The sequence below is a fragment of the Leptonotus elevatus genome, chromosome 7, assembly GCF_054856555.1.
Source record: "Leptonotus elevatus isolate MCC_2025b chromosome 7, RoL_Lele_1.0, whole genome shotgun sequence".
Taxonomy (NCBI): Eukaryota; Metazoa; Chordata; class Actinopteri; order Syngnathiformes; family Syngnathidae; genus Leptonotus; species Leptonotus elevatus.
The window spans coordinates 26,232,496-26,259,935 of NC_141245.1; the positions used below are offsets into that span (position 1 = coordinate 26,232,496).

General features: G+C 42.8%; 2 protein-coding genes across 3 annotated transcripts in view; one reads left to right on the forward strand and one right to left on the reverse strand.

The window, feature by feature from the left end:
• The first annotated feature begins 2,843 nt into the window (after positions 1 to 2,843).
• LOC147171707 (Golgi-pH regulating cation channel) overlaps positions 2,844 to 27,440 on the forward strand; it is a 55,469-nt gene continuing 30,872 nt past the window's right edge. The window contains exons 1-4 of one of the 2 annotated variants that reach the window (XR_015095583.1): positions 2,844 to 3,011; positions 4,208 to 4,367; positions 5,116 to 5,208; positions 5,338 to 5,437. The gene's annotated coding sequence lies outside the window, so the exon portion shown is untranslated. The remainder of the gene's footprint in view (positions 3,012 to 4,207; positions 4,368 to 5,115; positions 5,209 to 5,337; positions 5,438 to 27,440) is intronic. The other variant, XM_086080736.1, reaches the window with a different exon arrangement.
• On the reverse strand, positions 22,894 to 27,364 carry LOC147171708 (mRNA decay activator protein ZFP36L1). Its single transcript, XM_086080975.1, has 3 exons — positions 27,231 to 27,364; positions 24,408 to 25,270; positions 22,894 to 24,221 (listed from the first exon to the last, which is right to left on the reverse strand). Exons 1-3 carry the CDS (start codon positions 27,282 to 27,284, stop codon positions 24,041 to 24,043), a joined length of 1,098 nt encoding a protein of 365 aa, XP_085937101.1. The 5' UTR covers positions 27,285 to 27,364; the 3' UTR covers positions 22,894 to 24,040.

Here is a 27,440-nt window from a genome sequence, read left to right on the forward strand (position 1 = left end):
GCTCCGTCGTTCACCCTCTATGCAAACTTCAACAAAGCTGTCCGGGCGTGACCGCAACCTTCTGAGGGACCTCGCGTTCCCACCGTCGGACCACGCGTCGCATCTTTCCTTGTCGTGTCCCCGCCCACGTGAGGTTTCACGCGGAAAGGGGGAGGAACAAGAAGCACCTTGTGGCGATCTTCAGACCAGCGCCACGTTGGTCCCTTTTTCATCCGGTTACTTTTCGCCCCCTTGGTTCTCTCAACGCAGAATTTGCCAGACGACCGCGCCGAAAAGAAATCCGGTGCAGTTGGTCGCGATCGGAAAAGGATTCCATCCAATCACGTTTGTCCCTTAGCGGTATAATGTTGGCCATTGTCACCTTAGAGGATGAGTAGGGATGTAACGATATCGTCACGATATGAAGCTCACGATGCGATAATTAGCACGATATTGTGGGGAGGTTGGCGATATAAAAAAAAAAAAAAAAAGGAGCTCATACTAAAAAATAAGCTCCTTTAACAATAATGCAAATAAACAACCTACAATCTCTAATAAGACTTCATATTGAGGCAAATGCACGCACATATTGAGTTCCCCCACTTTTGGATTCATATTACGTTCCCTTCATCTGATGATTAGCGTGGATTTTAAACATAGAAGAGCCAAAGCATCCCATATAAAAATTAAACGGCACCAAAAAAAAAAAACTAGCCACTAGAGGGTGCTAGAACTGCACAAAAAGGAAATCAACCTGATGTGACGATATTTTGGCACTTTTCATATCGCGATGCCACGATATTGCCGTTCTGGTTACATCCCTACATGCTAGCATTGTCTTAAAGCAGGGTTAGCCGCAATAATCCTGCAACTGAACAATTCTCACCACAAGTTGATGAATCTTGAATATTCTTCCCCCAAAGCACATTTTACTTGGCAAAGTGCCGTTTTGGACCCACAAAAAAAGTCTCAAATTGCAAATTTGATTTGAATTACAAATGTTTTCTTTTTGCCAATTTTCAAGCGTCCTTCCAAAGATGGACTTGTGCCAGATATTTTGTCCAAATTTAAAGGGCAAGTGATGCTAAATGGCGACGATTTTGAGATCCTGGCAGCAAATGACGACTCGTCACAAAACACAAAAATGACGACTCGTCACAAAAGTAGTCCAAATTGTGCTGGCCAGTTTTCAGAAAAATTCTGCCATTTCGCTTGGCACACACAAGAAAAGTCCATTTAAATGACATACACTAGATGAATGAGTGACATGAAAATGTATCGAAGAATTCGAATTTTTGGCATTGCATGGCGGCAGAGCTTGGAGACCAAATTTCTCATCATAAAACCTTCCCGTTTGCGTTCTTATGACCAAGAAGAGAAAGGAGCAATGTCATGTGGCTTGTTTTGTTTTGTGGAATGATAGCTTAGCGAGCGGGCGGGGGACGGACGGACCGGAGGAAATGTATTTCTGCATCCTTAATAAAGGCCAGTCGGACCAGTTAGTGCGATTCAAACATGCATTTAAAAGTGAAGGAAAAGCCATGTGGCCTTTTTATACAGTATGAGCTTGCATGAGAGGGCAAACGTAACACACATGCATGCTACATGTGCTAACACCTGGACCACATTTTGTACTGTAACCTGCTTTCTTGAAAAGTCCCATAACTATTTTGCCCCACACCCCACCCTTATTTTTGAAGCGTTTTAAGAATAGTTTTTATTAACATTGGTTGTTTTTTTTGTAAACGGAAAATGTGAACGTTGCGTGTGGCCACGTTAACCTGTTCAATGAGACGACGTGTTGATATTTGACTGTATTGTTTTACATACGTCGAGATCGTCTCCATCACAGCGCCACCGACTGGATGGAGGACTGTAAAATGTACATTACATTTACAACAAGGGAACGTGTGAATATGTCATGTACAATACAGAAGCACATTCTGTCCTTTGTCTTACTACACACACACACACACACACACACACACTGATTTCCTCTCATAATGCCAGCTGACATTTTACAGTGATTGCAAAGAAGTTTTTGTACGATTCTGTATTTTTAAGGGGAAAAAAATCCTTTCTTGCTGTTTTATACTTTTCCGGTTTGAGAGTCAGGGTCGAGTTGGAGCGTCTGTCTGCCTGTCTGTGCGTCTCACGTGTTTGAGCCTCACGTGTTCTGTCTATATTATTTTCCCCCATTCTGAAAAAGAAAACAAGTATTTATTTTTAAATGGCCGCACAGCCAGTCGATGCAGACGGCAGAGAAAAAGTTTTAACGTGTTGTCTGATGAGTGCTTGTCAATTTCCTATTTGAAATAAAAAATACCATAAACTGTGTTTTAAAGGTGGCGTTCACTTGCTTTAACGGGTCAATTTGGGGCAGTCTAACCTGTCACAATATACAAAATAAGATTTTTTAAAAATTATATATATATATAGGCCTGTACATTAAAGATTGTATTATTTGTTTATCAAGTTTTTACAATCAGTACATTCATGTACTCATGACAGTATAGTGTGTAATAGAAATCTCTCTTAAGTTTCACACTCTTGCTATCGTTGACCATTTAATTACCATCCCCAATGACGACATTGTCTTTCCAACATGGCGGCCGCACTCACAGTATGGCCAGTTTTTTCTTTTTTCCACTCGTTCACACGCACACGAACAAACATGGTCTCCCAAACGGAGAAGCGAACCCACGCCAACCCGCATCGTAGGCAAGTGACGGTACCACTCCGCGACCTTGGAGCCTCACACAATGGCTAGTAGCGGATTTTGTTCGGCATACAGATCGGGTAAGCACGTTCCCACTGCTCACAGGTGTGCGTGCTTGCGCCGTGATGACGTCGAAGTGTTTGCGGAAGTGAGCGTTTTGCCGCCTTTTCAAGAAGCTCGCTTCAAATACGGCTTGGGTGACATGAACTTTTTTCAACGGATACAAAAAAGACAAGATGGTTCGGAACTTCTAAAAGGGACGATGAGATGGAAAGACAGAGCGGTGATAGATGCGTAACAACAGCAGTTTGAGGTAAGTTGTCAAACACACAAGTTTGCTTTCAATTAAGCTAAAATGTCACATGACAACATTTCGTTTCTCACAAGGCTTATCTATCTATCTAAGATAGATAGTGTCGGTCGGTCGCTCTATCTGTGATTAATGTAACCTTCTGTGTGTGACCTCCTTCAACAAGCTCTTGTAGGATTATCCAAAAAGTAATCTCATTAATCAGACAAGCTGTTACACGCACACACACACACACACGCGCGCGCGCACACACGAATGTGTGTGAACTTGGTTTTGGCTGACTATGTGGCAGCTTCACATTCCTTTATGACGTTTGGCTGATTTATGTAGACAACAAATTGTGCCGACAAAGATGTGTGGAAACAAGCAGTTGTAAAATATGAAATGCAAAAATGTTGTGCTGAAAAAATGAAGTAAGCTTCTGTAACATTGTGCACAGTGTGAACATTTTGAGGGACTTCTTTGAGAATGTGGCCACCCCGTCTTTAGTAAGGCCTTCCTGTGGGCACCCACTGTGGAACCCATAATCTGCCCTATACTTAAAAAAAGAAAAAAGAAAAAAAGGACCACATGGAGCACAGAGCGTGGGCCAAAATAGAAATATACATGTCTTTGATGCTATTTTGATCGCAGCTTTTGTTGTCATATGTATGCAATGTGAGGCTGAGACGCCAATGTCGTGTTTCTGGGGAGTCCATTTTGAGTCGATCGACAATATCATGAATTGAAGCTATTTGTTGGCGACAATGATGCTCCATAAATGCAACAAATAGCCAACTTTCATGTATTGCAAAGAGTAGTGTCATGGTTCACGATTGAGTCAGACCGCCATTGTGCAGGTTGTCCCTCTTCAAATGATGACAGTGGTCTGTCATTTTTATCCTATTCAACCATGAGAGACAAAATGAAAAAAAACAACAACCTTACTGCGCTTGAAAATGTTTAGATAGATGAGTGGATTGAAGGCTTCTTTACATTTTTCTCAGACAATCATATTGATGGCATAATCTGGTTTTGTTGATGCAATGCTGTCCTGTTGTGACTTTAATCCTTTTCTGACCACTTTCAGTGTCATAATTGTCAGCATCTTTTTTTTTTTTTTTTTTTTTTTGCCTGAAACACTGACGCAGTTTGTCACAAAATGGCATCAAACCCCATCCGCTCCAAATTCAGCCCAAAATAGCATCTGTATTCCGCAGCTGCCGGTTGATACTTTAGCAACACGGACCCTTTTGCAAGCATCAGTTTCTCTGCTTTCCGGATGGAGGGATCACTACATCCTTTTTTTGGACTCCTAAGAGGGACTTGTGCTCGCAGCCATTTTTCGACTGCAAACTTGGATTATCCGGCTGACCTGAGGTAAGTTGTGATCAATTAACAATATGTACCATCTTATTGTGTACTTGTATCGCTGTCATGAGTAGGTCGAGTGCCTGTTTTTGAAGATATTAGACAAATTTGTTTTGATGCTAATTCGCTACATTAGGCCACAGTGGCTTTCTTTCCGGCCACAAATACGGTGCTGCCGCTCGGCGGCTTTCAGCATGCACAATTGCACACAAATTGTATTTAAACACTGACACCCTAGTTAGTAGGGGTGTTAAAAAAAAAAATCGATTCTGCAATATATTGCGATATTACAGCACGCAATTCTTGAATCGATTCGATATGTGGCCGGATTGATGTTTAAACATCAATTTTTGATGGAAATATTCAACAAAACGTCTTACTTAGGGTTCACACGTTAAGCATGGAAGAATGTTATATTAATGGAACATTAAGCCTTAATATTTTATGTCAATTCTGTTCAAACATGAAACAGATTGTTTGGCTCACAGTTATGAGCCTGAAGTTTCAGATAAATAAATAAATTTTCATACAAATCTGGTTAGTATTTTCTAAATTTGAGTAAAGAAAATAGTAAAAATCAACAGAGTCGTATCGGGATTAATCGAATCGAATCGTGACCGATGAATCGTGATACGGACCGAATGGCCAGGTGCGAGGCAATTCACACCGAAGCATTGAAAACATGATGTTTAGATTTAAAGGTCATTTTCTGTTCATTATTTATTTATAAATGAACGCAACGTCCATCTTTACAAAGGACCTCGGCTCGGACCAGGGCTCTTCCTGAGGCGTGACGGGAGTTGTCTCCGTGATAGTGGGGACACTGATGAACAATATACCCCTAAACCAGGTGAAAATAAGTCTGTAAAGTTTTTCAGCTTGTTTGTGACATGGATCGAGCTTTGTGTACACATTGAGTAGAAACAAATGTCTGCTCTTTTCTAAATGGATTTCTTTTTTCAATGTCTTAATCCAAAAGGCCAGACTGTGTACAAATGTGCAGCGTTCATCTGTGCCTCAGCTCAACGTAAACAATAACTGCTGTCCCGAATTGCTCAAGCTATCATCGACACTGAAAGGTAAGCTAAACTCGAGAGTGACGCGCTCAAACTGAGTGCCAAGAGTAAAGGTAGGTTTTTGGTCTTATTCTTTGCTTGTGTTTTGTCAAGTTTATGCTTGTTGTCGCTAATTTGCATCATGCTCAATACGTTTATATCTAGTTTATGTGCTCTAGCAGCTCGACTCAAATGAGCATTTTACAAATAACACATTTCATGCTTTTCTACTGTATATATTTGGGAGTCATGGCTAGCAACGGCTAATATAAGTTGGCAGTTGCTGCACACAATTGATGATATCATTTTTAAAGTGAAATTAGATTTTGTTTAAAGTGGGGACTGTGTTTCCTAATGATGTCAATGCATCTGCGTAGCAATTTATTAAAACAACAATACAATAAAAAATAATGTCGACAAAGTCGTGACGTTCCAGTTTCTCATCCCCTTTGCAAAAATGAATATCCCACCCTTTCTTTAAACTTAACCTCATTTCCTGTTTAGAGCGGAAGTTGTCATAAATCAGGAGCTGAGACGCATGGTTGACAATTTTCGGTCTATATTTTCATCTTTCGTATGTATGTATATTTTGCCAGTTAGTAGAGATATAAAGAATTGTCCATATGGCACAACTCTAGAAACAATGTCTTTAAATCACCAGTTTTCCATCCACACGTGACACGATGGTGTCTTGTGAAGAAGAGGAAATCGCCAAATCTTCAACAGATGGTCAGATTATCCCCTAAATGTAGCGCTTAATGCTCACACTGACTTTTTGAAGGTAAAAGGGCCACTCTGAGCCCAAGCTTGACCTCCATGTCACGATACATTAGTGTATGTTTTACACAGTTTTACTTTGGGTTTCCACCTCCAAGTGGTACCACGTACGTGAAACCCACATTGCGTTATACGGCTGTGAACTCTTGGTGGTGTAACACGTCACATCGCTAGCTCATTGAGTTATTGTCAAAAATAATTTTTGATGTTCATTTTGTGCTTTATTTGTAGCCATTTATTTTGGTACTCTCCAATGCAATAAAACTGTGTAAGTCCAACATTGTAGTGCTTGGCGGAAACGTGGCTTGTTGTGGGGGTGGTGTGTCGTGAAACACGCAGCGCAACCTTCTCCTCCTCTTCATGTGCACTCCCACATCTGTGCTGGCTCAAATATCAACGCTGCTTCCTCCGCGAGCATCTGCTGCGGGCCGAGGACACGCTGACCCATACATTTTTTTAAATAAAAGACGTCATATTTTTCATATCTTTTATCATTAGGCACGCCTTGCCTTGTTGTTGTTTGGTGTGAATTTCCTCTGTGGATGAGCATTAAGTATCTATACATGAGCCTCTCCATCTATCAGCCAGCGGCGCAGTCGGTTGCCGAGGCGAACGAAGCCCCCTTCCGCCAAACTGGCCTGTGTGTACGTACGTACGTGACGTCTTGGTTAGGTTTCGCTGTGCGCATCTGCGGCCAACCGTACTGTTCTCAGGCCCATTTCTCCCAATCGTGCCAAACTGGGGATCCGAACCGTACTCGGGCGCGGCTCGATTGCGCTCACACTACCTATAGAATCCGCGCTTCAGCAGCAAGCGTGCTTGGGCACGTTACAATGGCCCTAGTGTGAGTGCGCCCGTGGTTAGTGGGATAACACACACACACACACACACAACACACACACATACACAGAGGTCAAGGAAGAAGTGATTAAATTTCCCAGTAGTCCCATAAGTCGATCCATCTCGTAAATATTGCATAAAGAGCGATCAGGAGGCATTTAAAGCAACACAAAGAAACTTTCAGTTTATGTTGATTATGGCGACACCATATGGCCAAAAGCGGTGTTGTTATGTCTGAAGGAAGACCACGTTTCCTATGTGGACAAGCGCATTGTGTCGTTTTTTTTTTTTTAGCTAAATCCAGGCTAACGTTGATCCTTGACTGTCCTTTTATCCGGCCGGGGTAGCTTTTGACGTATGCCATAAAGCAGTCAGCACATTTGTAGTTTTGTGTGTGGAAGTGTTCCTACCATCCTCCTCTAAGTTGCTTCGTGCCAGTCAAAATGACGCAGACCCCCTCAGGCCATGGCAAAGGTATCATTCAACTCGTTTGAAGTTGATGTATCACCAGAAGAGTTATGAACATATTTTATTAGGTTGAAAAATTCCCTAGTGTTACTTGAACTAAAATGTATTAGATGTAAAAGTTCATGAAAAATTGTACCTTAACAAATATTTGAAAATGGACTTTAACGAACAATTATGTGCAAATGTTCGAACATCTCACATACCACCAAAGAGAACCCACACACTACAAGTGGTACCACACTTGGAGAATCTCTGCTCGAGTGTATTGTGCGTGTGCGTGTGCTTTCGCTGTTGCTTTCGCTGTTGCGTTAGCTGCCAGCTTGCGGGTGAATTGAATTGAGTGGGCGTGCTTCAACAATGGACTGTAATTGCATTACCCTCATTCAGCGAAGACGCTATTGTCAGCCTGAGCGCTGCTAATTTCACGTTGAAAGTAGCAATTCGTGGCGACTGGATGGCGTACGGAAATCCAGGCCTTGACACACGTCAGGCATCCGGACAGCCAGATTTTCATTCGGGCTTTTCTCGTGGACAGCTCGCCTTATTTCAACTTATCGGCACGCGACACGGCAGCTGAGCGGCGTTTTACAATCAGGAACTAGAAATGAGAAATTAGAAGAATAGAAAGTTGCCTCTTTGTTTTTTTTTTGCAATTTGAAAGAAAAATGCTTTTTGCATTTTGGGCAAATCAAATGATATCAAATTTTACATTTACATATCAAAAGTACTATTGATATCAGTAACTTCTGAAAAATGGGGTACTCGTATTGGTATTAATCTGAAAAAAAAAGTGGTATTGAGCATCTCTACTTGTCACGTTGAAATGAGAAACAGAATCACATAACTAGAAAATTAATGTTAAAATTGATCACATTTGAATGTGATACTGAAACTTTTTTTTTTGTGATTTGGCAACAAATCGACTTTGTTTGGTTTCAGGATAAATCACGCAAACTCCAAATGGTGGAAATTCAAAAAGAAAAGTTTTTAATAATGTCATTTGCTCTATCTATCAATTGAAGTGTGAGTTTTTGTGAAAACAATCGTGAGATTCAGCCCTATTTAACCCGTCAAAAAAAACTACAAAAGGAAAGAAATCCTCTCCACTCAAGTGCTCCGAAAAGCTTCTTGAATTAATCCAAAGAAATGAACAGACACCAGCTTCTTTCTCGCCGACCTTGTGCATCTTAATTGTTGGCAGTTTTTATAATCCCGATGAAGGGATCTGCTTCGGCCTGCCTGCTTCTGATTAACCCCCCCCCCCCCCCCCCCACATGGCCTTCAGTGAGGGGATGCCGAGGTGGGGATCTGCGGTGGAGTTCATGAGGCTTTTTGCGGATTGTCCCGGCTTTTCCGGCGCGCGCTGACTTGTGATTAGTGCTCTTTTTTTTTTTGTGATAATGAGCGAGCTGAGTGATGGCATTTGGAGGAAATATGTGGCACAGTCAGATGCTGCATTGATGGAGAAACCTTAAACCTGTGGGGGATCATTACGGTTTTTCTTGACCCAAATTAAGGTTTAGTACCATTCAGTTCATGCCACGCCTCCCACTGGCTCAAACAACCACTTCTTTTTTTTCTTTTCTTTTTTTATCAAGTGCATGGGTCATTTTCATATCTTTTGATCAATAACAGTAAAGACAATCTTAAAAATTCAATTGAGCTTTTTTCTTTTATTGCCTCACATATTAAACAAATGATCAGGGTGCAAGAGATGTGATTTTCCCTGACCAATTTGACATCATCTGCCCGATGCGCAGGTCTTGAAGGGGGAGGTGACAAAAGACAAGGTTCATCAGGAAGCATTGATGGCTCACCAGGGAGTCTTCCATCACTGACGAGGTCTGTCCTGGTGTTCCTCCGCTGCCGGTCTCAGGTTTCAGGCACATGGAGCGCATTAGCCGCTAGTGGCGCTTTAGTCGCAGCAGTCATCCAGTGTGTCGGCTTTGTTTTCTCTCCAAACACGATATACATTTAAGACTTGTTTTTGCAGGACGCTGCCCACTGCTTGCCGCCGAGACTCGGCTTGTAAAGCTGTCTGAGGAATGTCGCTGGAATTTCGCACCCATTGTAGCAAAGTTGGGGTCAACTTGGAGGAAAGTGCGGTGGCATTTTTTACTGAATAGAAAATAATGGGGGGCAGTAGTGGGAAAAGTAAGAGTACACATACTTGAGACTGTTTATTGGCCAACTTTTTACTCCGACTCGCTGCATTTGTATACAGATATTTGTTCTCGGGACCTTACAAGTGTCAAACCTAAGGCTTGGGGCCCGGATGTATTTTATGTATTTTAGTATTATTCTATGGTAGTATGTATAGTACAATGCATGAATGCATTTGTCTAGTATGTTAGTGTTTTATCAAAGCCATATTTTGGAATTAGCTTGAGTGCCGTGTTCCCATAGATTGGATTTGTGCTTATTCTTTGTAAAAAAAAATGTAATGCCCTCTTGTGACGTCAAAGCCATTCCAGGTTGATGATTCACAATTTCGCTGGGACGAGGCAAAACCTTTACAAACATTCGAGCGGTGAAACATTAAACTCAACGCAGATAGTGATATGCTTACGGATGACTAAAGAATGGTCGCGCAGCGGACGTCGAAACTGTAGGGAGCTTTCACACGTTTGCACAATGTTGTAGTTAAATGCATTTACAAGGTGTGCTTGTGTGTGCAAAAAGTGTAAACGTGTCGTTTTTCTTGCTGTGCGCATGCTGTACTAATGTGAATTCATCAGAGGTGGTCAAAGTATTCACACTTTGTATTTAAGTAGACGCACAGGTGCTTTGAAAAAAAAAAAAAAGAATGGTAAAAGTAGTACTGCTTTGAAATGTATTTGTTCAATGAATTAAAGTGATTCAAATTTGAATAACAGTATTGCTTTGACACCATCTGGTGGCATCTTGTTGCCAAGGACCTGTTGGAAGTGTGTTGAGGAGCTTCATTTAGACCAAAGTAGGACTTGGCCACCATATTATTATGTAATCTGTAAGCACTTGCAATACAGTATTAACTAGGGATAGATCGATTATCAGCACAGATATTCAACATTTTCACAAATAATCCCCCCCGACGCTGACGTCTTTCTCTGAAAGTGGCACGAAATGCATCTTGGGATATTTTCGAGCTGAGCAATTCACTAGTATCCAACTGATGCATCCTTGGTTTATGCTAACAGACGAAAACAACATCCAGGTATTCCGCAGAGGTGGGCATTCCTTTAATATTGACAGACGATCTGTCAATGACAGACATCTATTTTGTTCACGATTTCGTTCGATAATCCGTCAATGACGTGCGTCCCATTTTGGTGAAGGATTGACGAACATTGACGAATGCCTACTTTGAATGACGGAAGCAATGACAGACGCTCATTTTGCTGAGCAATCGACGAATGACAGATTGACGTAAATATTGACGGATTGACGATCGATAACGGAAGGGTGTCCTGGCTGTTGACGATTGCCGAGTGACGGACGCTCAAAATTCATTGACGCGCCCACCTTTGCTATTCCGTGTGTTCTTGCTTTCCGCGTACGTTCAATTGGAGCAGTACTTGTGTCACGAGTGATAACGTTGCGCAAGATCACAAGGACGTAAGAACGCATATTGAGAAACTGCGACTGAAAGTCACCCGTTTTGGTCTGAAGTGGACATTTACTTTAGCCAGATGTCCTTCAAAGATGAGCAAGTCCTTGAGATTTTATTGCCACCAAATTTAAGACACATAAAGTAGTAAAATACGAGGAAGTTGTCATCGTTGCACGTGGGCAGTTGTATGGCATTCCATGAAGCACATCATACGCAAACGGGGCCACCATCTTGCTATTTCAAGTCTGTGGATAGTTCCCGCATTCCATTACGCATTTTTGTCTCGCTTCCGCACAAAACCCATCACGCCACACGTCTTCCCCTCGATATATACAAGTCAGTGCGGGCCAGCCCTTAAGAAAGATAATAGTAATGTGTTATCTTCGCCACTGAGGCCTTAAAATTGGTGTCCTGAAGAGAACGTCAAAGGGGCTGCCACACGCCTCCGTCATGTTGCTTTCATACCAGCCGCGGGAGGGTAATATTAGCCGCTTCCTGTCAAGTCGGTTGTCACAGGCACATGGCGTGCATGTGAGCGAGGAATGAGCATGAAGAAAAGAGGGCTAATTCGGGGCTTTGACGTCGCCTCTTTGGGACGAGCGTGAGTGACTCACACGTTTTATATTCTTATATGCAGAAAGTCTGCAATATAATGTAGACCTCAAAGTGTTAAAACTGCAGTGGGGGGCTGACTAATGCTGTGACTGTACATACGTATAGTATATGTAGTTTATAGTCAGACATGTAGTCAATACACAGAGCATTATGTCTGTCTATTATATTTAATTTAGGACATTCATTGAAACTTGGAAAACGGCCGGCTGTGTTTGACCCGCAGAGACGCAAGAGGCGGGAAGTTGTGACTTCTTCTGTCGCTTTGGCTCCAGCTGACAGATGGATGGGGGTCTCTCACCTTTGAACTCTATTCTGTAAAGATGAGAGCCATATGTTGTCCCTGGACTGCCACCCACCACTAGCAGGAAGCCCACCTCAGTGGATCCTGACCACAGATGTGGTTTACGTAACGTCGCCCGTCCAACCTGTTTTGTTGAAATCCTGTCATGCCGTTGGTGTGCTTGTGACTGTCAATAGCAAAGTTAGATGGACAACGTCGTCACTTCTAATCCTCACCTGCTGGACCCACAGGATTGATGTAATCCCTAAAAGAAAACTTGGTCGATCTGATTACTCCAAATAATCACAGGTTCCACCGACATATCCGTTTGAATCAGTCATCACGTGGCCGGACTTTTGCTTTAACATGCACAACAATATAATATAGTGGGACCACCGTAAAACAATTTTGGTTTTCTCATTGGCACAAAACTGAAGTTGAAGAATAGCAGATCAGTGCTGGTCTTGACCAGTCTCCACTGAAAATCCTGAGTCTGTCCAGTCCCAAGAACAAGACAAGCTTCAAAATGTGTTTTCCACACCGATCTTGAGTGTTATAACACTGATGATGATGATGATGATGATGAAGGAGCAGGAAGAGGAAGCGTCCTGTTTGAGGTGAAAGAGCGGCCTGGAGCATATCAATAACAATTCACCTCCTGACTCTTATCTGGCGGCCTCAGGTTTCACGCTTGTCTTTCTTTGTGCGAGTCTACGAGTGGTGGGGTCGTTTTTGTTGCGCAGAGAAGGTCAACACAGGAAGTCCACAGGAAGTCCCTCGGCTCATACAGGAAGCAAAGACGCGTGCCGTGTTGGAAGATAGAGGGAGTGAGAAAATAGCGACATTATCACCGATGCACTTTTTTACCACCGTTCCTTGAAAAGGGATATTGTACTCGGACACAAATACAAAATAAAAGCACTTGCAAGTGCTATTTCAATTGATATGGATAGGCAAAAAACAAATGAAGGTATGCATTCACTAGTGACTTGCGATGTAGCTAAATAAATCCTTTATTGTGAATACGTTTGAGTGAGTAGCTTCTGAAAAGAACAATAATTGTACGATCCATTTGGTGCAAGTAAGTTCCCAGCAGAAACCTTTTGCTTTTCCAGACCCGGTGGATTTTAAGCAGGTCAGGGGCCAGGGCTGTAGTAAGTTTATAAAATGTGAATATGTTAATGCAACGCACAGACTGACACCTGTTTGTGTGTGTGTGTGTGCGCACGTGTCAGCTTTTGCTTCCGAAAGGCCATGTGTCAAGGTTCAAAAGCCACATTCATTCCTCTTTTTGCTTGCGGTGGCACCATCAGACTGAAATCAAGACAACTTTCTTCTTGTCACTGTTGCGCAAAAGCTGCACTGGCATTCCAAAACGGCGGACCACACACTTGCATCACAAACGTGCCGTGCCATTTGTGATGCAAGGCAAAAATCGCTGATTCGCCAGACTGACAAATGACGCTTGAATTTGACACACTCCCCCGACAGGTGACAAAGATAAGACTCTGTTCCTCTTTTCAACTGAAAAACTAAAAAAAAAAATTGTCCGAAATATTTTCTTGTATTATTGACTTAAAGGGAATAAGTGTCATTTTGTCAGATGCTTTATTGCTCATTTGATCAATGCTAGCTGCAAATATTTTGCCTTTTGAACTTTGTTTGCTTTTAGTCCCATCTTTTTTCAAAGCTGTCTCTCTTGTGTCTTTGCACACATTTTCTTTCTCACTGCGAGACTCCCTTTCATCCCTGAAGATGCAACACGCATTTGGCCAAGATAATCAATCACATGCTAAGACAGTCGATCATCGAGCATTACGATGCGCTCAATTTGAGCTTATGCCGCCGCGTCTTATTTATGACGGCTGCCGTCGCGTGTTTACATCGTGTAGCCTGAGCTTCCTGTCAATCAAGAAGCGGCTGCTGCGCTAGAGAAAATACAACTCGGCGAGAAAATAATCCATGGAGGACACATGAAACATTTGTAGCGCATCCCTTGACGCGCCGCGTTGGCGTACAAGAAAAGAAACAAAACACTCCCACAATAAAACGATAGAATATAAAGCAGATGTAGCACACGTGAAAAAACAACCACATTAAAACAAGAAGAGCAGATAACCGTGTACTCTATTTTCTTAAGTATAATACGCAACCGTGTGTTATATGCACCCACCAAAATCACCCTTCAAAATTGGTTAACCTTTGTACTCGTGTTATGCTCCCCAATTTGTATGCAGTATATTCATATTATACCATCCGTCCGTCCCTTTTCTTAACCGCTTATTCCTCACATGGGTCGCGGAGTATATTCATATATCTATTTTTAATCAATTTAGATATGCTAAGGGACTACAGTATGTTTTTTATGCTAAATTCATCTCATTACAGTACATAAAAGAAAAAGCAGAAAATGCTAAATTTGTATGAAAAGAAGCAAAGAGAAGAATACATCTGATCATTCCTGAGTATTTTAGCAGGACGTATTTACCTTTCGCATTTAAACATCCCATTCAAAAATACTTCCATTACCATTTTTAAGTTAATTTCAAGCTATTTTACCGTTACTGTGAAGGGATTTAATTTACCATAATGGGAATTTTAGGCCATATCGCTCAGCCCTCAATCTTTGTTTTGAAGCAGTTACGTCTGACAAAAATATGTAAAAAAAAATTATATATTAGCACACGTGTATGTCCAAAGAACGTGTACACACTGACATATTTATATATGGCAAGAAGCTGTTGGTCTTGTTTTATAGAAGCATTTTAAAAACCTTGAAAAAGGGCCGCTTCACTCACACAACCTCTTTAGTGTCTTTGCATTATTCAAGTAATAGCTTTTCATGGTATGTCATTTTGTCATGTTTGGAAAGTGAATATTGAGGCACTGAGGCTAGATTTCAAGTGACACGTGCTTCGGGAGTTGAATTTAAAAAAAGAAAGTAAAAAGAAAAATGCATGTTATGAAGGCTTCATTTTTGGGGTCCCGTTGCAAAATAATAGGAACACCTTGAAGTTGCAGGAGCTGCTGAAAATATAAAAAGTCCATTTACTTCCTCTTACTCTTCCTGCGGCCTCACAGGCAAACAAAACGGCGAGATTGTGTCATTGACTGCGCTGCCTCTTAAATCAACCACAAGCCCCAAGTCAGGGAAAATGTCCTGCCTGCATGCAACATGGCGGCCAGCAGAATGGAAAATGTCTTGAAACGTGCACAGTGGTGGAGTTGAGTGCGAGTGGAACATGTGGTTGTGATGGACTCACGTGCGCGAGGCCCGGCCAGTTAAAGGGCCACGACATCGTTATCTTTTTGGGCGGCAATGAGAAACACATGCTGCGCTTTTCCACTCACGGCCTGTGGCTTTGCAAACACAAAGTCAAATACTCAACGTTATTAACAAGTTTAGATGACGTCAAATAAAAAGGCTGGTCTTTGAAGAACACCTAAAGATCTTTCCTTAGTTCCTTCGTGTTACTTTAAGTTACTTCATTACTTGAGTACTCATTCCCGCTCCGAGGACATGAGTTGATCCCGTGTACAAACTTTGCAAATTGTTCAACTCCGCCCCCTCGAAAGGCCGGGTAAGCCCCTCTGTGTTATTCCTCTCCATCCTTGAACCCAAAACTTCAGCATTGTTCTCGCCGATCCGAGCTGGATTTGCGGCTGGGGCCGAATGCGCCACTAAAGCAACTGAAGGTCCATAGAGTCCCGCTGGCTGATATGTTGTGACGTTGTTGTGCTAGATGCATTCTGCTGGAAGGAATTGTCCAGTCGTTCACACGGCCTCACTGTGTGTGCGTGTTGCGTTGTTGTCATGAATCCATTCCAGCCTCCCTGAAACCAGAGGGTGGGCACTTTACACCGTGTCGTCACCAGTCCGTGACGGACTCGTGTTTGGCTGGCGGACTAACGAGGGATGCTAAACTTTGACACACTGACCGAGTTAAGCGCCGACGGAAGCAACTTTCGTCATTTTACCAAAATGAATGAGTTGAAAAACTATAGAAACGTGGAATCATATTGAATGTGGTTGAATGATATTAATTAAAGTCAAATGGTAATGAATGATTTGGAATCTAATAAAATGATATTGAAGAATGAATGAACTTGAAATGTAGTGGTTAAAATGCATGCATTGAATGATGTGGAGTGATATTTAATTATATGATATTGGTGAAAATGTGCAATAAGTGAGTGAAAAATGTGGAATTTTTGTTTGTTGGAAATAATTCCCAAGGTGATCAGAATGATCCGAACATTTTGAATGTAGAATGGGAACGAATTGTTGAATGTCTCATTGGAAATGAATGGGGATTTAGGGGGTGAACAATGTTGAATTGTGGGTAAAATGGTAGATGTTATATGAAATGAGAAGAATAATAGCCCATGAAGTGGGAATTCTTGGAACATGCTGAAATTGAAATGGTTTGAATCACTTGGGAAATGTAGAATGTCAAAAACGACGGAATAAGATGCATTCACACAACTAAGAATATCAAAACATACGAACGTGAGGGATTGTAAAGAAATAGGCTATTTTTAACACACACACACACACACACGCTTTTGTTCAGTAAAGTGAACACCCCCCAAAAATCTGTGAATCATTGACTCCAACCCAATAACTTTAGTTTGCCACTGTGATGGTGGCACCACATTACATTTTTTAAAATAATTTAACAGTTATGGCCTGGCTAGATGAAGCTCCTCGTCTCAGTTCAACATAACTCCATATGCTGCATGCTCCTTGTGAGTGTTCATTTTGGATTTGTGCGTTGTGTGCTTTTCCCATTCAAAAAAAATAGCTGAAAAGTGTGTCACCGCTGTACCATGCGGCGTGTTGGATCATTCCGTCGCACTACGGCTGAAAGTCAAGTAAGTTCACAAATAGTTTGGCATGAACATTTGCCCAAGATTGATGCTGTCGCCACTTGGGGAGCCCGCGGCTAGCAAATAAAATACAACTTAACACAAATGATCATTATGTGGTTTGCTTTCATACGGGGTGGGGGCGTGCGGAACGTTGCTGGTTGGGTTTCATTTTTCCAGATAGCATCAAATTCACTTGGAGATTGTTGAGAGATGAAGTCATTCAGCTGATGACACACACAATGAGGACCATAATGTCAGAAGTAAGGTTTCCAGACTAGGTTCAGGGTTTACGTTAAGAGTTTCAAGGACCAGGGTTTGGATTTCAAACAAGGGTCCCCGGTTTCAAGCAGTGGCAGCTGGCCCATAGAGGGCGCTAGGGCGACTGCGTCACCTTGAAGAAGGCAAAAATGAAATATTAGAATATTTTTGTTAATTTATATATATATATATATATATATATATATATATATATATATATATATATATATAAATTGTATGCAGATGACGATGAGTCAAATTGTTACGTTTATTTATTTTGTCTCATTTTATGATGCAACTTTAGGTTTGGGCGCTGCAATCTGTATGATGGAATCGCTTTGTGTAATGTTCTCAACATCAGCTCCAAACATCGCTTGTTGATTAAACCGTATTTGCTTCCCTCAATGTTTTGGTAACATTAACATCACTTTGCCGAATGGTACAAAAAAAATTTTTATTTCTATTTTGGTTTGTGACATTCCCCACACCCTTTAAAACTCATTAGAGTTCTCTTGTCTGTGTTTAGTGTGACACATAGTATTACAAATGTCAACCAATATTTTATTGTAGGACTTTTTTTTTTGTGATAACTTTTTTACTTTACTCATTAGAAATGGAATAATCTTGAAAATATCAACACAAATATTATAATATATTAGTGTAATACAATTATTATATATTATTTGCACAAAATAGTCTTATTTTCTTTAAACATGTTTAGATTTTTTTTCCCAAGTTTTTTTTTTATTAGGCACAAAAAGTGTTTAACTTTTTTTTTCCAACAAAAAGTATTTTTTTTTTCAGCGGCAGATGAGCAGATGTTTTTTTTCTCCTAACAAATGTTTCGTGATAATCAAGTGCAGCAAGTTATATTTTTCAATATTGTGAGAAAATAATCATATAAGGCAACACAGTTAACAAAAAATGTTGTATGCCAATAAAATGATAAATGTTGCGGCGAAACAAGTCTATATATGAAGTTGTCAGCGTCTCACTTCTCAATGTGCGGTGCTATGCTGCCCCCTGTTGGCATGGTGTGTGAAGTGATTTCAGCAGGAAAACCAAATGCACAGGTTAAATTCTTCAAAAATGCTGTTTACTGCAATCTTATTGAATTTTTTTCCAGCATTAAGTTCAAAATTCTTCCAAATTGCTGATCTTTTTATTGTCTATTGTGCGAGTACTGTACATATTCAGTATATGTAAAATAGATGTATTCTTATTATTATTACTGGTAAATAAATATTTTTGGCATGTCAAAACTTAGCATTATTATCATATTGTCATATATTTGAAGTCTTTGTCTTCTTCCGTCCATTGCACACATCATAACTATTTTCTCATTTTTATCATGACTGAGCTCTTCATAAATTGCACAAATCTCTCTTGCACTAACCTTAAAATAAGAAGCAAGAAAGAAAGTGGAATGTTTACAATACAGTGTGGCTATAGGCAGCTCCAAATCTATATCTTGGAAAATAACATTGTTGCTTCACTAATCAAAGACCAAATGTATGAATGTAGTGTTGTTGAAGAATGTAGTGCTTGCTACACACCACTAGATGTCAGCAGCAATCCTTAAGCCTCATTTGAAATGGTTTCTTATGACTAAAAGTATTACTTCAACTGGGGTGTTAATGTTGCCTCATCCAGTTTGTGTGTTGTACGTACCTTTTGGTTACACGGTGAGGCTAATATTTCGAGATTTGAGAGTTGTGGGGCCCACCCGTCCTTGTGGGGCCATTTTGCTGGTCCCCACAAATTCAGACCTCTTTTTGAGGGTCAAGACTTGGTTTTAGAGTTTAGGTTTGAATTGGGTTATGGTTGAGGTTAGGGTAAGGAATGTCAATGAGATGGCTCCACAAGGAGAGTACCATGTACGTGCGTGCGTGCGTGCATTTACACGTGCACAGCCGATCAGCCCATGACTGAAGATGGCATGCGTGCTCAAGACCCGGGTGCAGGTGTGTGCTTCAAGCCATACTTACCTGTCCGGGCCCATTGCACGCCGGTTGTGCTGCTGACCCCTGCCAATTCTCCAAATGTGGAAATCTCAAATGCAACATTTCTGATCGTGGGATCGATCGTGACATTTTGTGCTGATTCACGTCCCACGTTTTGAATGTGTGTGCACTCAGGTTGTCGTGTGTTCGAGGGACGTGCCGTTGTAAGTGGTGGCTCTGGCTAGTAGTACTGCGTATTTATTTGATTTCGATTCACAAGCTTCACTTCAATTTGATATTCTTTTTAAAAGAAAAAATGTATTTGAAAAGAAAAATGCATACATACATATATATGTATACAATTGTACATACACAACTAATTAACATATTATTATTATTAGCTATGATATCATTTTTGTTCTACCAGTATTCAATTTCAAAAAACAAGACTGTTTGAAAAGGTTGTACTGGGACCACCAGAGGGCAGTGTTCGCTGCCTGGCAAGAGGTTTGCGTTCTTGAAGTGGAAGTCGACCTTCAATCATATTTTCTATGTGACCTCACTCGTCTAAAGAAGGCATTCTGTATAATATTACATTTGTGGAATACAAGTTATGAAGCAAAATCCAGCCATTTGTATCCATCTTGGGGTGGCCATTTGGCCACTTGCTGTCGACTTAAGATGACATCACAGTTGCTCAGGCAACGACCAATCACTGCTCACCTGTTTTTGGAAGCTGAGCTGTGATTGGTTGCTACCTGAGCAACTGTGATGTCATTTTCACTCAACAGCAAGTGGCAAAATGTCCGCCTTGTGATATGGATAAAAACTGCTGGGTTTTGCTGCTTAACTCATATTCCACTAACGCAATATTAATCAGAGTAGTATGAAGCGAGATTGCACTTTATAGTGAATGTACAGTAGTTCACACGGGCGGACAGAGATGCGTGCGGTGCGGATGACGCATTTGGAGCGGGGCGCGGCGCGCTTTAAAATCCACACCTTCACATATTCACCAACGTTTAAAAATAAATAAACGCATTTCTTCGCAACAGCCAATCGGCTTCGGGAACGGACTGCAGTCACACACGGCGTCCTGTACAGGTCTGTCGTCACCCGGAGAGAGCGGTAAGTGCTTGCTTGTTTAAAACTGTTGATAGCAATAGTGCTAGCATTAGCTGAAGTATTTAGCACGGCCACCGCAATGCCAGTGAAGAAGGTGAAGCGCTCGAGGGGCTCAAATCAAAGGAAAAACGGAAGGTTCCGCTGGAGAATGAGTGACTCACTGTCGTGCAGTTCTCGGCAGCGCTATCTTTTTTCAACCCGCTGAAATGTTGAACAATAGTTTACCAAGCGACGCCCCTCTCCGCAATGTGTGCGCAATGAAGCTGCCGGTACTCACAAGGTGAAACGCCAGCGAGCAGCAAGGCGGACACTCACCCCCGCGTTTGGTGTTTAATCCAAACAGACGCTTGCTTGCGGGGGTTTTTCTCTTTGCGTCACCCCATCGTCTTTCGGCCATATTCTTTCGGCTTTAATTGCATTTTGGTGGCCGAACATTCGGTGCATCACAAGTCACCACACGTGTAATGATCGATAAACATTTGATTATCTTTGTTTTTTTCTTTAGGGACTCTTTTTCTACTCATGTTAGTCTCCCTCACCACTTGGCTAAAAACTGCATCTGGAAAAAAAAACTTGTATTCTCGTATGAGAGTGCAGATGAAGTCATGACATGAAAAAAGTGCAGGTAGAAATGTTTGACTTGGGACTTCCATCCACTGCATTTAACTTTACATGTCACATTCGTGAAAGCCTTCAAGTCATCCGCGACCCGAATGTCCCTTTGTGATGCTGACCTGACGCTTACCTGTCCAGTCAGTTGAGCATAAATGAGGGAGCGTTAAAACCTGGAAAAGGGCTGTGAGAGGCGGCGACCGACACCTTCTTTGGCAAGTCCATAGTCCACAAGTGACGTAGTTGGCCACTGGGCTCTGAACTTAATACCACTCCTTCAATTTTCAACTTTGAGTTTAAATTGATTATGGCGGCGCCACATGGACAAAAGCAGTAATGTTATGCCTGAAGGAAGACCACATTTCCCATGAAGCGCATTGTGTCGTTTTTAAACTCAAGCCAGCGAGGGAAAGTTGAAGGCCAATGTTGATCCTTGACTGTCCTTTGATCCGGGTAGCTACCCTTTTTCTTTCTTGTCTCCTAAGACACAACTTTTCAGTTGTTTTGCAGCTTCTGCCATGAAAGCAGTAATCATGCGTCGACATCCAAATTGACTTCCATCTTTGTAACAAATGGGGTAAGGGGGAAGTGACATATGCCATACAGCAGTCAGCACACTTTTTTATGTGGCAGTGTTCCTATCATCTTCCTAAAAGTTGTTTAATGCCAGGAAAAAAAATCCCCCCCCAGGCCATGGCAAAGGTTTGATTTTATTTGATCTTTAGTTGTCTCGAGCAAATACTAAACAAAATATAAACAAATAGTCATGCAAAGTTTTCGGTTCGAGAAGGAGCAGAAATAAGTACCATTCAACTAGTTTGAAGTCGATGTTTCATCAGAAGAGTCATGAAAATATTTGATTAAGTTTGAAAAGTTCCTTAGTGCTACTTTAAGATGGCGCCAAACTTGCTTTTTGCCCCAAATTCAAGCTTTCAACAAACAAACAAAAATGTCAAAATAATCACCAGGACATGTAGACACCAGTTCATATAGTTTATCAGCCCAAAAAAAAGTTGATTTAGTGTTGAGTACACTTTAAAGTTGTACAAGAGACCCCACCCCCAACTTCCACAGAGGCAGACCCTCCCCCACTCTCCCTCCGCTGAGGAGCATTAGCATACAGATGTTTGCCTGAAAAGGGAAAGCAGTGCAACACAAAGCGGCCTGGGGGTTGGGAGGGGTTCACAGGACCAGCCCCTTGGCCTTTTTAGGGACCCCTTCCCACCCTACACACACACGCACACACATGTCCTCAATGGTAAGTAGCCACAGGGGTTGTGGGAGTGTGTCTTCCTAGCTTTTGTCTTTCATTAGCACACAACCTCAGTTAAATGCCAACACACACACACACACAAATATATGCACACAGACTCACACGGTGACTGCAATACATGTTGCACACAAAAAATTCTGCATGGGGTGTTTATGCGGTTTGCCTAAAAAAAAAGGTTTGGTGTTTTTGGGGGGGCTGGAAAAGATGGTTGACGTTTTCTATTCGTTTGACGGTGATGGCAGATGGAAGTCACAAGTATCTACTCAACTGCATTGTGTGTGCGTGTGCGTGTCTGTGTGTGTGTGTGTGTGTCTTTGTCAGAGCATCTGTTGCCCAAGGATTCTTCTAAGTGTCAATCACCACAAACGCACAAATGGCAACATAACACAATCTCACACACACACACAATGAGAGGCGGGGCCACAGAAGAGAAAGGGTTCACACAGGAGCACACACGCGCACACACACACAATGAAATATTTCCTCGAGTTCACGATCGAGCTGCATGTGAGAACATTTTGCTCCAAGTTGTCCCGTTGTCCACTTTTAGACTTGTATTTTGCAAGTTGTGTATGTAAAATCAAACGTGTGCAGTTTAATAATGTCGTGTCCTTCTGACGTAAAAGTGACTTTCAATCATTCGTACTCTTCGTTCTCGACATCTGTTAAAACAACATATACTGAGCGTTTTTTTTTTCTTTTTCTGAATGTTTTTTTATTTTGAAAGAACTATAAACACCAATATATTAAGAAAAACAACATGTAAATAACAAGGGCTCTTAAATTATGTGAGAGAGATCATTAAGCATGGAACCACAAAATAAGATGCGCTTAACTTTGAAGGAAACAAGAAATAAATAGAACTTCATCGAGGAGAAACGTAGGAAATACATCAGCAGGTGGCATCACTGCATGGCCACTAAAAAAACAATTTCCATGTTGACCTGCCAATCACTTGAGGACTTCATTAACCTGTTGGCAGTCAGAAGAAAAAAAATCGATAAAGTATTAGAAATGTTAAAAACTTAAAACACAATTCACGGTTTCAGGCCAGCCTGTGAATAACAAAAATTTGCATTCACATAAATGGCACCTTCAGAAAAGTTTTGAAAAGCTTTTCTTTTTTCTTTTTTTTACCCGAGCAATTCTTGTGTAAGTAGGGACATTCCACAATGATTTTAAATACATCCAACAATAAAAAAAATATTGAAAAATACATCAGTGAACAGTGCGAGAGTTCACTGAAATTATTTGCAAGCAGCAAAGTTGTTATCCACCGAAAAGCAGACAAAATGCATCAGCTCGACAAAAGCTAATGCTAATTGGCAGTATATGCTTGTTGTCTGGGCCGGCGGAGAGGCCGCTCAACGACAGGCAACTTCGAAATTGAACGCCCAGACCAACTAATCGTCTTCTGGCTTTGCTAAAAGGCTTCATCATCATCATCATCATCATCATCAAGAATAAGTGTGACGCTCTGGACGAGCGGCTAGGCTAATGTTAGCATTACTTCGCTTCAATTGGACTGGTCGCCAGCCATTCACATTTCTAAAAACAATGGGCTGGTCGTCAGTCAATGGTAGAGCACAAAAAGACAAACACTGGACCGGTCGCCGGTCATGGCCAGGACGCATATAGACAAACTGGCATTGTGGCACACTGGCCTTGGTATACAACAGTATACGAGCGCACTCAGATGGCAAATCCGGCTCCAAAAGTCCAAATCCTGCCACAGTTTGGCTTTAGCCGCAGGTGCTTCTCCTCACCTGGCAGGTAAAAGGAGCTTCCTGGGAGCCGGTTCAGGAGAAGTACCTGTGGCGAAAGCCAAACTGTGGCAGGGTTTGGAATTTCTGGACCAGGATTAGCCAGCGCTGCAAGAGCACAAAAAGAAAACTGCTGGGAGCGACGCTATGCAATATGCACGAGACAAAGTCAACACAACTCTTTTGCGAGCGCAACCGCGACGTTCCGGCTACTCGTCCGCCACCGACAGGCGGCTGAAGATGGGCAGGCGGCGGCCCTCGCAGCCCGGCGACTCGCTGCCGCTGGAAGCGGAACTGAGGGAGCAGGACGATGTGTAACTCTCCTCCGAGAGCGAGTCGGCCGAGAAGCAACGCCGGAGGCCGGGGGGCCCGAGGAGGCCGGCCGGAGCACTGGAAGGGGCGGCGCCGTACAGCAGGTGTTTGGAGGCTGGAGCGCAGCGCCGGATACTGGCACAATCGCCGCGTACGGCGACGCAACCAAGAGGCAGTTTGGCGACGGCTGCGGGAAAGGAACCAAGAGCAGAGTCGGCGTCATCGGCAGCGGTTGTGGAGTCATATTTGCTGGCGGCGAAGAACCCAAGAGCGGAGATGGCGTTCTCGCTGGCAGCAACAAATCCACAAGAGGAGCTGTCGTCTTCTCCGGCTAACTCACTGGCAACGGACAAATCGTAGGGGCAAGGGCGCAGAAGCCCCGGCTCCGGAAAGAGGGGCGAGAGGAGCCTCGGGCTCCCCGAGGGCGACGTGGACGAGGCCCGGGCCAAGTGCAGCGATGACGGCCGGCACGGAGGCTGCCAACTTTCGGCGGACGGGAAACCGGCAAAGCTGAGGCTGTGGCGCAGAGGCGGCGGCCGCAGCTCGTTCCGCAGCTCGTTCCGCAACTTCAGCAGCTCTTCGGCGTTGTGGATGAAGTGGCAGCGGGCGCCGTACGGGCAGAAGCCGACGGTGTGGAAGGTGCGGCACGGCTCCGTCTTGTACTTGGGGTGGCGGCTCAGACCTCGTAGCTCGTCCAGGCCGTGCGCAAACTGGCACTTGGCGCCATACTTGCACAGGCCGCTCTCCTCGAACGTGCGGCACAGTTCCGTCTTGTAGCGCGGGGAGAGGCGAGGCGAAGCCGGCGCCGGGGCGGAGCTCCGGTTGCCCACACAAAGCCCTGGCGGAGGCCGGGCAGGTGGCGGCGGCGCTTCCTCGTCCGCGGCGACGCCGCCTTCGATCATGCTGACCGAGCGGTCCGTCCTGAAAGGAATGCGGCTGAGTACCGAGCAAGGGAGCCGGCTCTCCCGTTTCCACTGCGGTGCCCAAGTGGAGGACTCGCCGTCGCTCAACTTGGAGTTGGCGAGCGTGACGGGGCAGAGCGAATGGCGGCGCTGGAAACAGCGAGCTCTGGCCGGAGGCCGCAGGCTTGCCAGCAACGTCTCCGTCACCTCCAGGCCGGCAAAGTTCTGTTGGCGAAGGAAGAACAAGGCAGCGTGAGGCTTTTCAGCGAAACATAACGTGCTAGCAACGTAGCAGGAGCTAATTTGTGATTTCAACATTTAAGGCAATTATTTGATCAGTTGGTCCAACTTCTGTCATCCATTCAAAGTTTGATTGTGATGACATAAGTGTTCAAAAACGACATTTTGTCAAGTCCAAAATGATCTGATGACCTTGTCGTGCACGCACGCACGCACGCACGCACTCGGGAGTAGAAGCTGATCAGTTCCTTGCGCTCGTTTCACTCATTTGAGCAACGTCGTTCCGAGCGCTAAAGAATTTTCCTTCAACAATCCCCTTCAACTTTGAAGCATAGCAAGTTAGCAACGGTTGCCATGTTGCTCTGTCCCCAAAAAACTGTTCTGTGATTGGTTTGACGAGTGTAAAGCGTAAAAATAAAGACAGATATATGCCAATGTGCTGTTGCAGCCTGGCAAATGGGCGTGCCTACGCGGCGGCCATTTTAGGAGCGCCGACGTTTCCATGCAAGGAGCAAGTTCGTTTTTCACACCATTTTTAGGTTTACTTTTTGTGTGTGTTTTGCCACATGACGACTTTGACCCTCTTAGATTAGCATCGCTGTAAAACATGCAGCTCAAAGGGGGCGTGTCATATCGCCTTATTCATATTTGTATGAGTATAATAATGTCATGATTGTCATGGTGGAAAATTGAGATGATTTGCCTTTGGATTATGTCAAAAACTCATTTGTAAAACATGGCTGACTGAGACTACGCTGGGTCACAGATTACAAATAGAAGAAGAAGTTGAGACGTGTAAAAAAAATAAAAAAAAATAAAACTGAATAAGCCAGTTTTGCAAATCCTCTTCATCCAAATGAAAACACTACAAAGATAAATATTTCATGTTAGAGGTGATTGACATCATTGTTGTTTTTGTTGTTGCAAATTCTCTGGTTTTGAATTTTAATTCCAAAATTGTTGAGACCGGACAGGAGCAACAAACGAGTGGAAGAAAGTTTGAACAACGCTCACAAACAAAAGCTGTACACGTTTTTCCAGGTTGGAGCCATCGTTTGGACTGAGAAAAAACAAAACAGGAATGAGCGGGGGGGGTGTCCGCAAATAAATTGGGAACGGGCCCCCCCAAAAAATAATCCAGATAATTGACACTCATTAAACTGTAATTGCCAATCAAAAAAAATATATAATTTATAGTAAATTGCAAATAAGTGAGGGATTAGGTTAGCTAAGCAGGGTTTCGGTTTCCCCCAAAAATTCTAAGCAATTGATGCTCATATACTCGTAATTGCCATGTGACAAAAAACAAACAAACAAGAAAATTTGATTATTCAAGGATTAGGAAAAAACACCACAAACAAGCCAGAGTGTAGGCGGCGTTGACCCCCCCCCCCCCCCCCCTCCCCCCACCCCCCCAATCTGGAAAACTACACAAATCCCCCAAAGCATTTTACCTTCTAAAAGAAAACTTGAATTTATGTCAAAACGGTTTTGCTCTGAGAAGCAACTTTTCAACTTCTGATGAATTGCTGTTGATATTATCAGGCCACAATTTTTCTTCTGGTAAAATGACTTTTCTAAATTCAATTCTGTTGAAGATTACAATTTTTTTTTCTTTAAAAAATATGACTTTCATCCTCCAAGCTGACAACTTTTTGCCTGTAAATAATATATGAATTTATCATAACAGGATTGTTGACGCTCCCAAAAAAAGTTCACCAGCATACAACTTCTCGTATTTACAATTTTTTAACCCAACAAAATAAAATGTGTTGTTCCTGTTACGATTACGATTCATTTGTTATGTTGCTTTTCTTCTCCAAAATAGTTGTGAAGTGCGACGGCATTTGGCGGTCAACATCACGCGTTGCAGTGACGTTGACTGCGAGCGACTTGCGTTTGTTCCCAGGCCAAGAAGAAAACGTCGGCCGTCTGTTGTCCTCACCTTGCACAAGTCCCGCTCCACTTCCAAAAAGGGCGTGAGCAAGTCGGACGGCATGTTTGAGAGGACGGCGGGCGGTCAATCCACGTCAGGAAGGTTTCCCACAGGGGTCTCGAGCGGTGCGGGGACACGGGATGGTCCTGGTCTGGGACGGAGGCACGCACGTTGCGTCTGATGATGTTCCTCCACCATCTGCTGGAATCTGTTTAAATA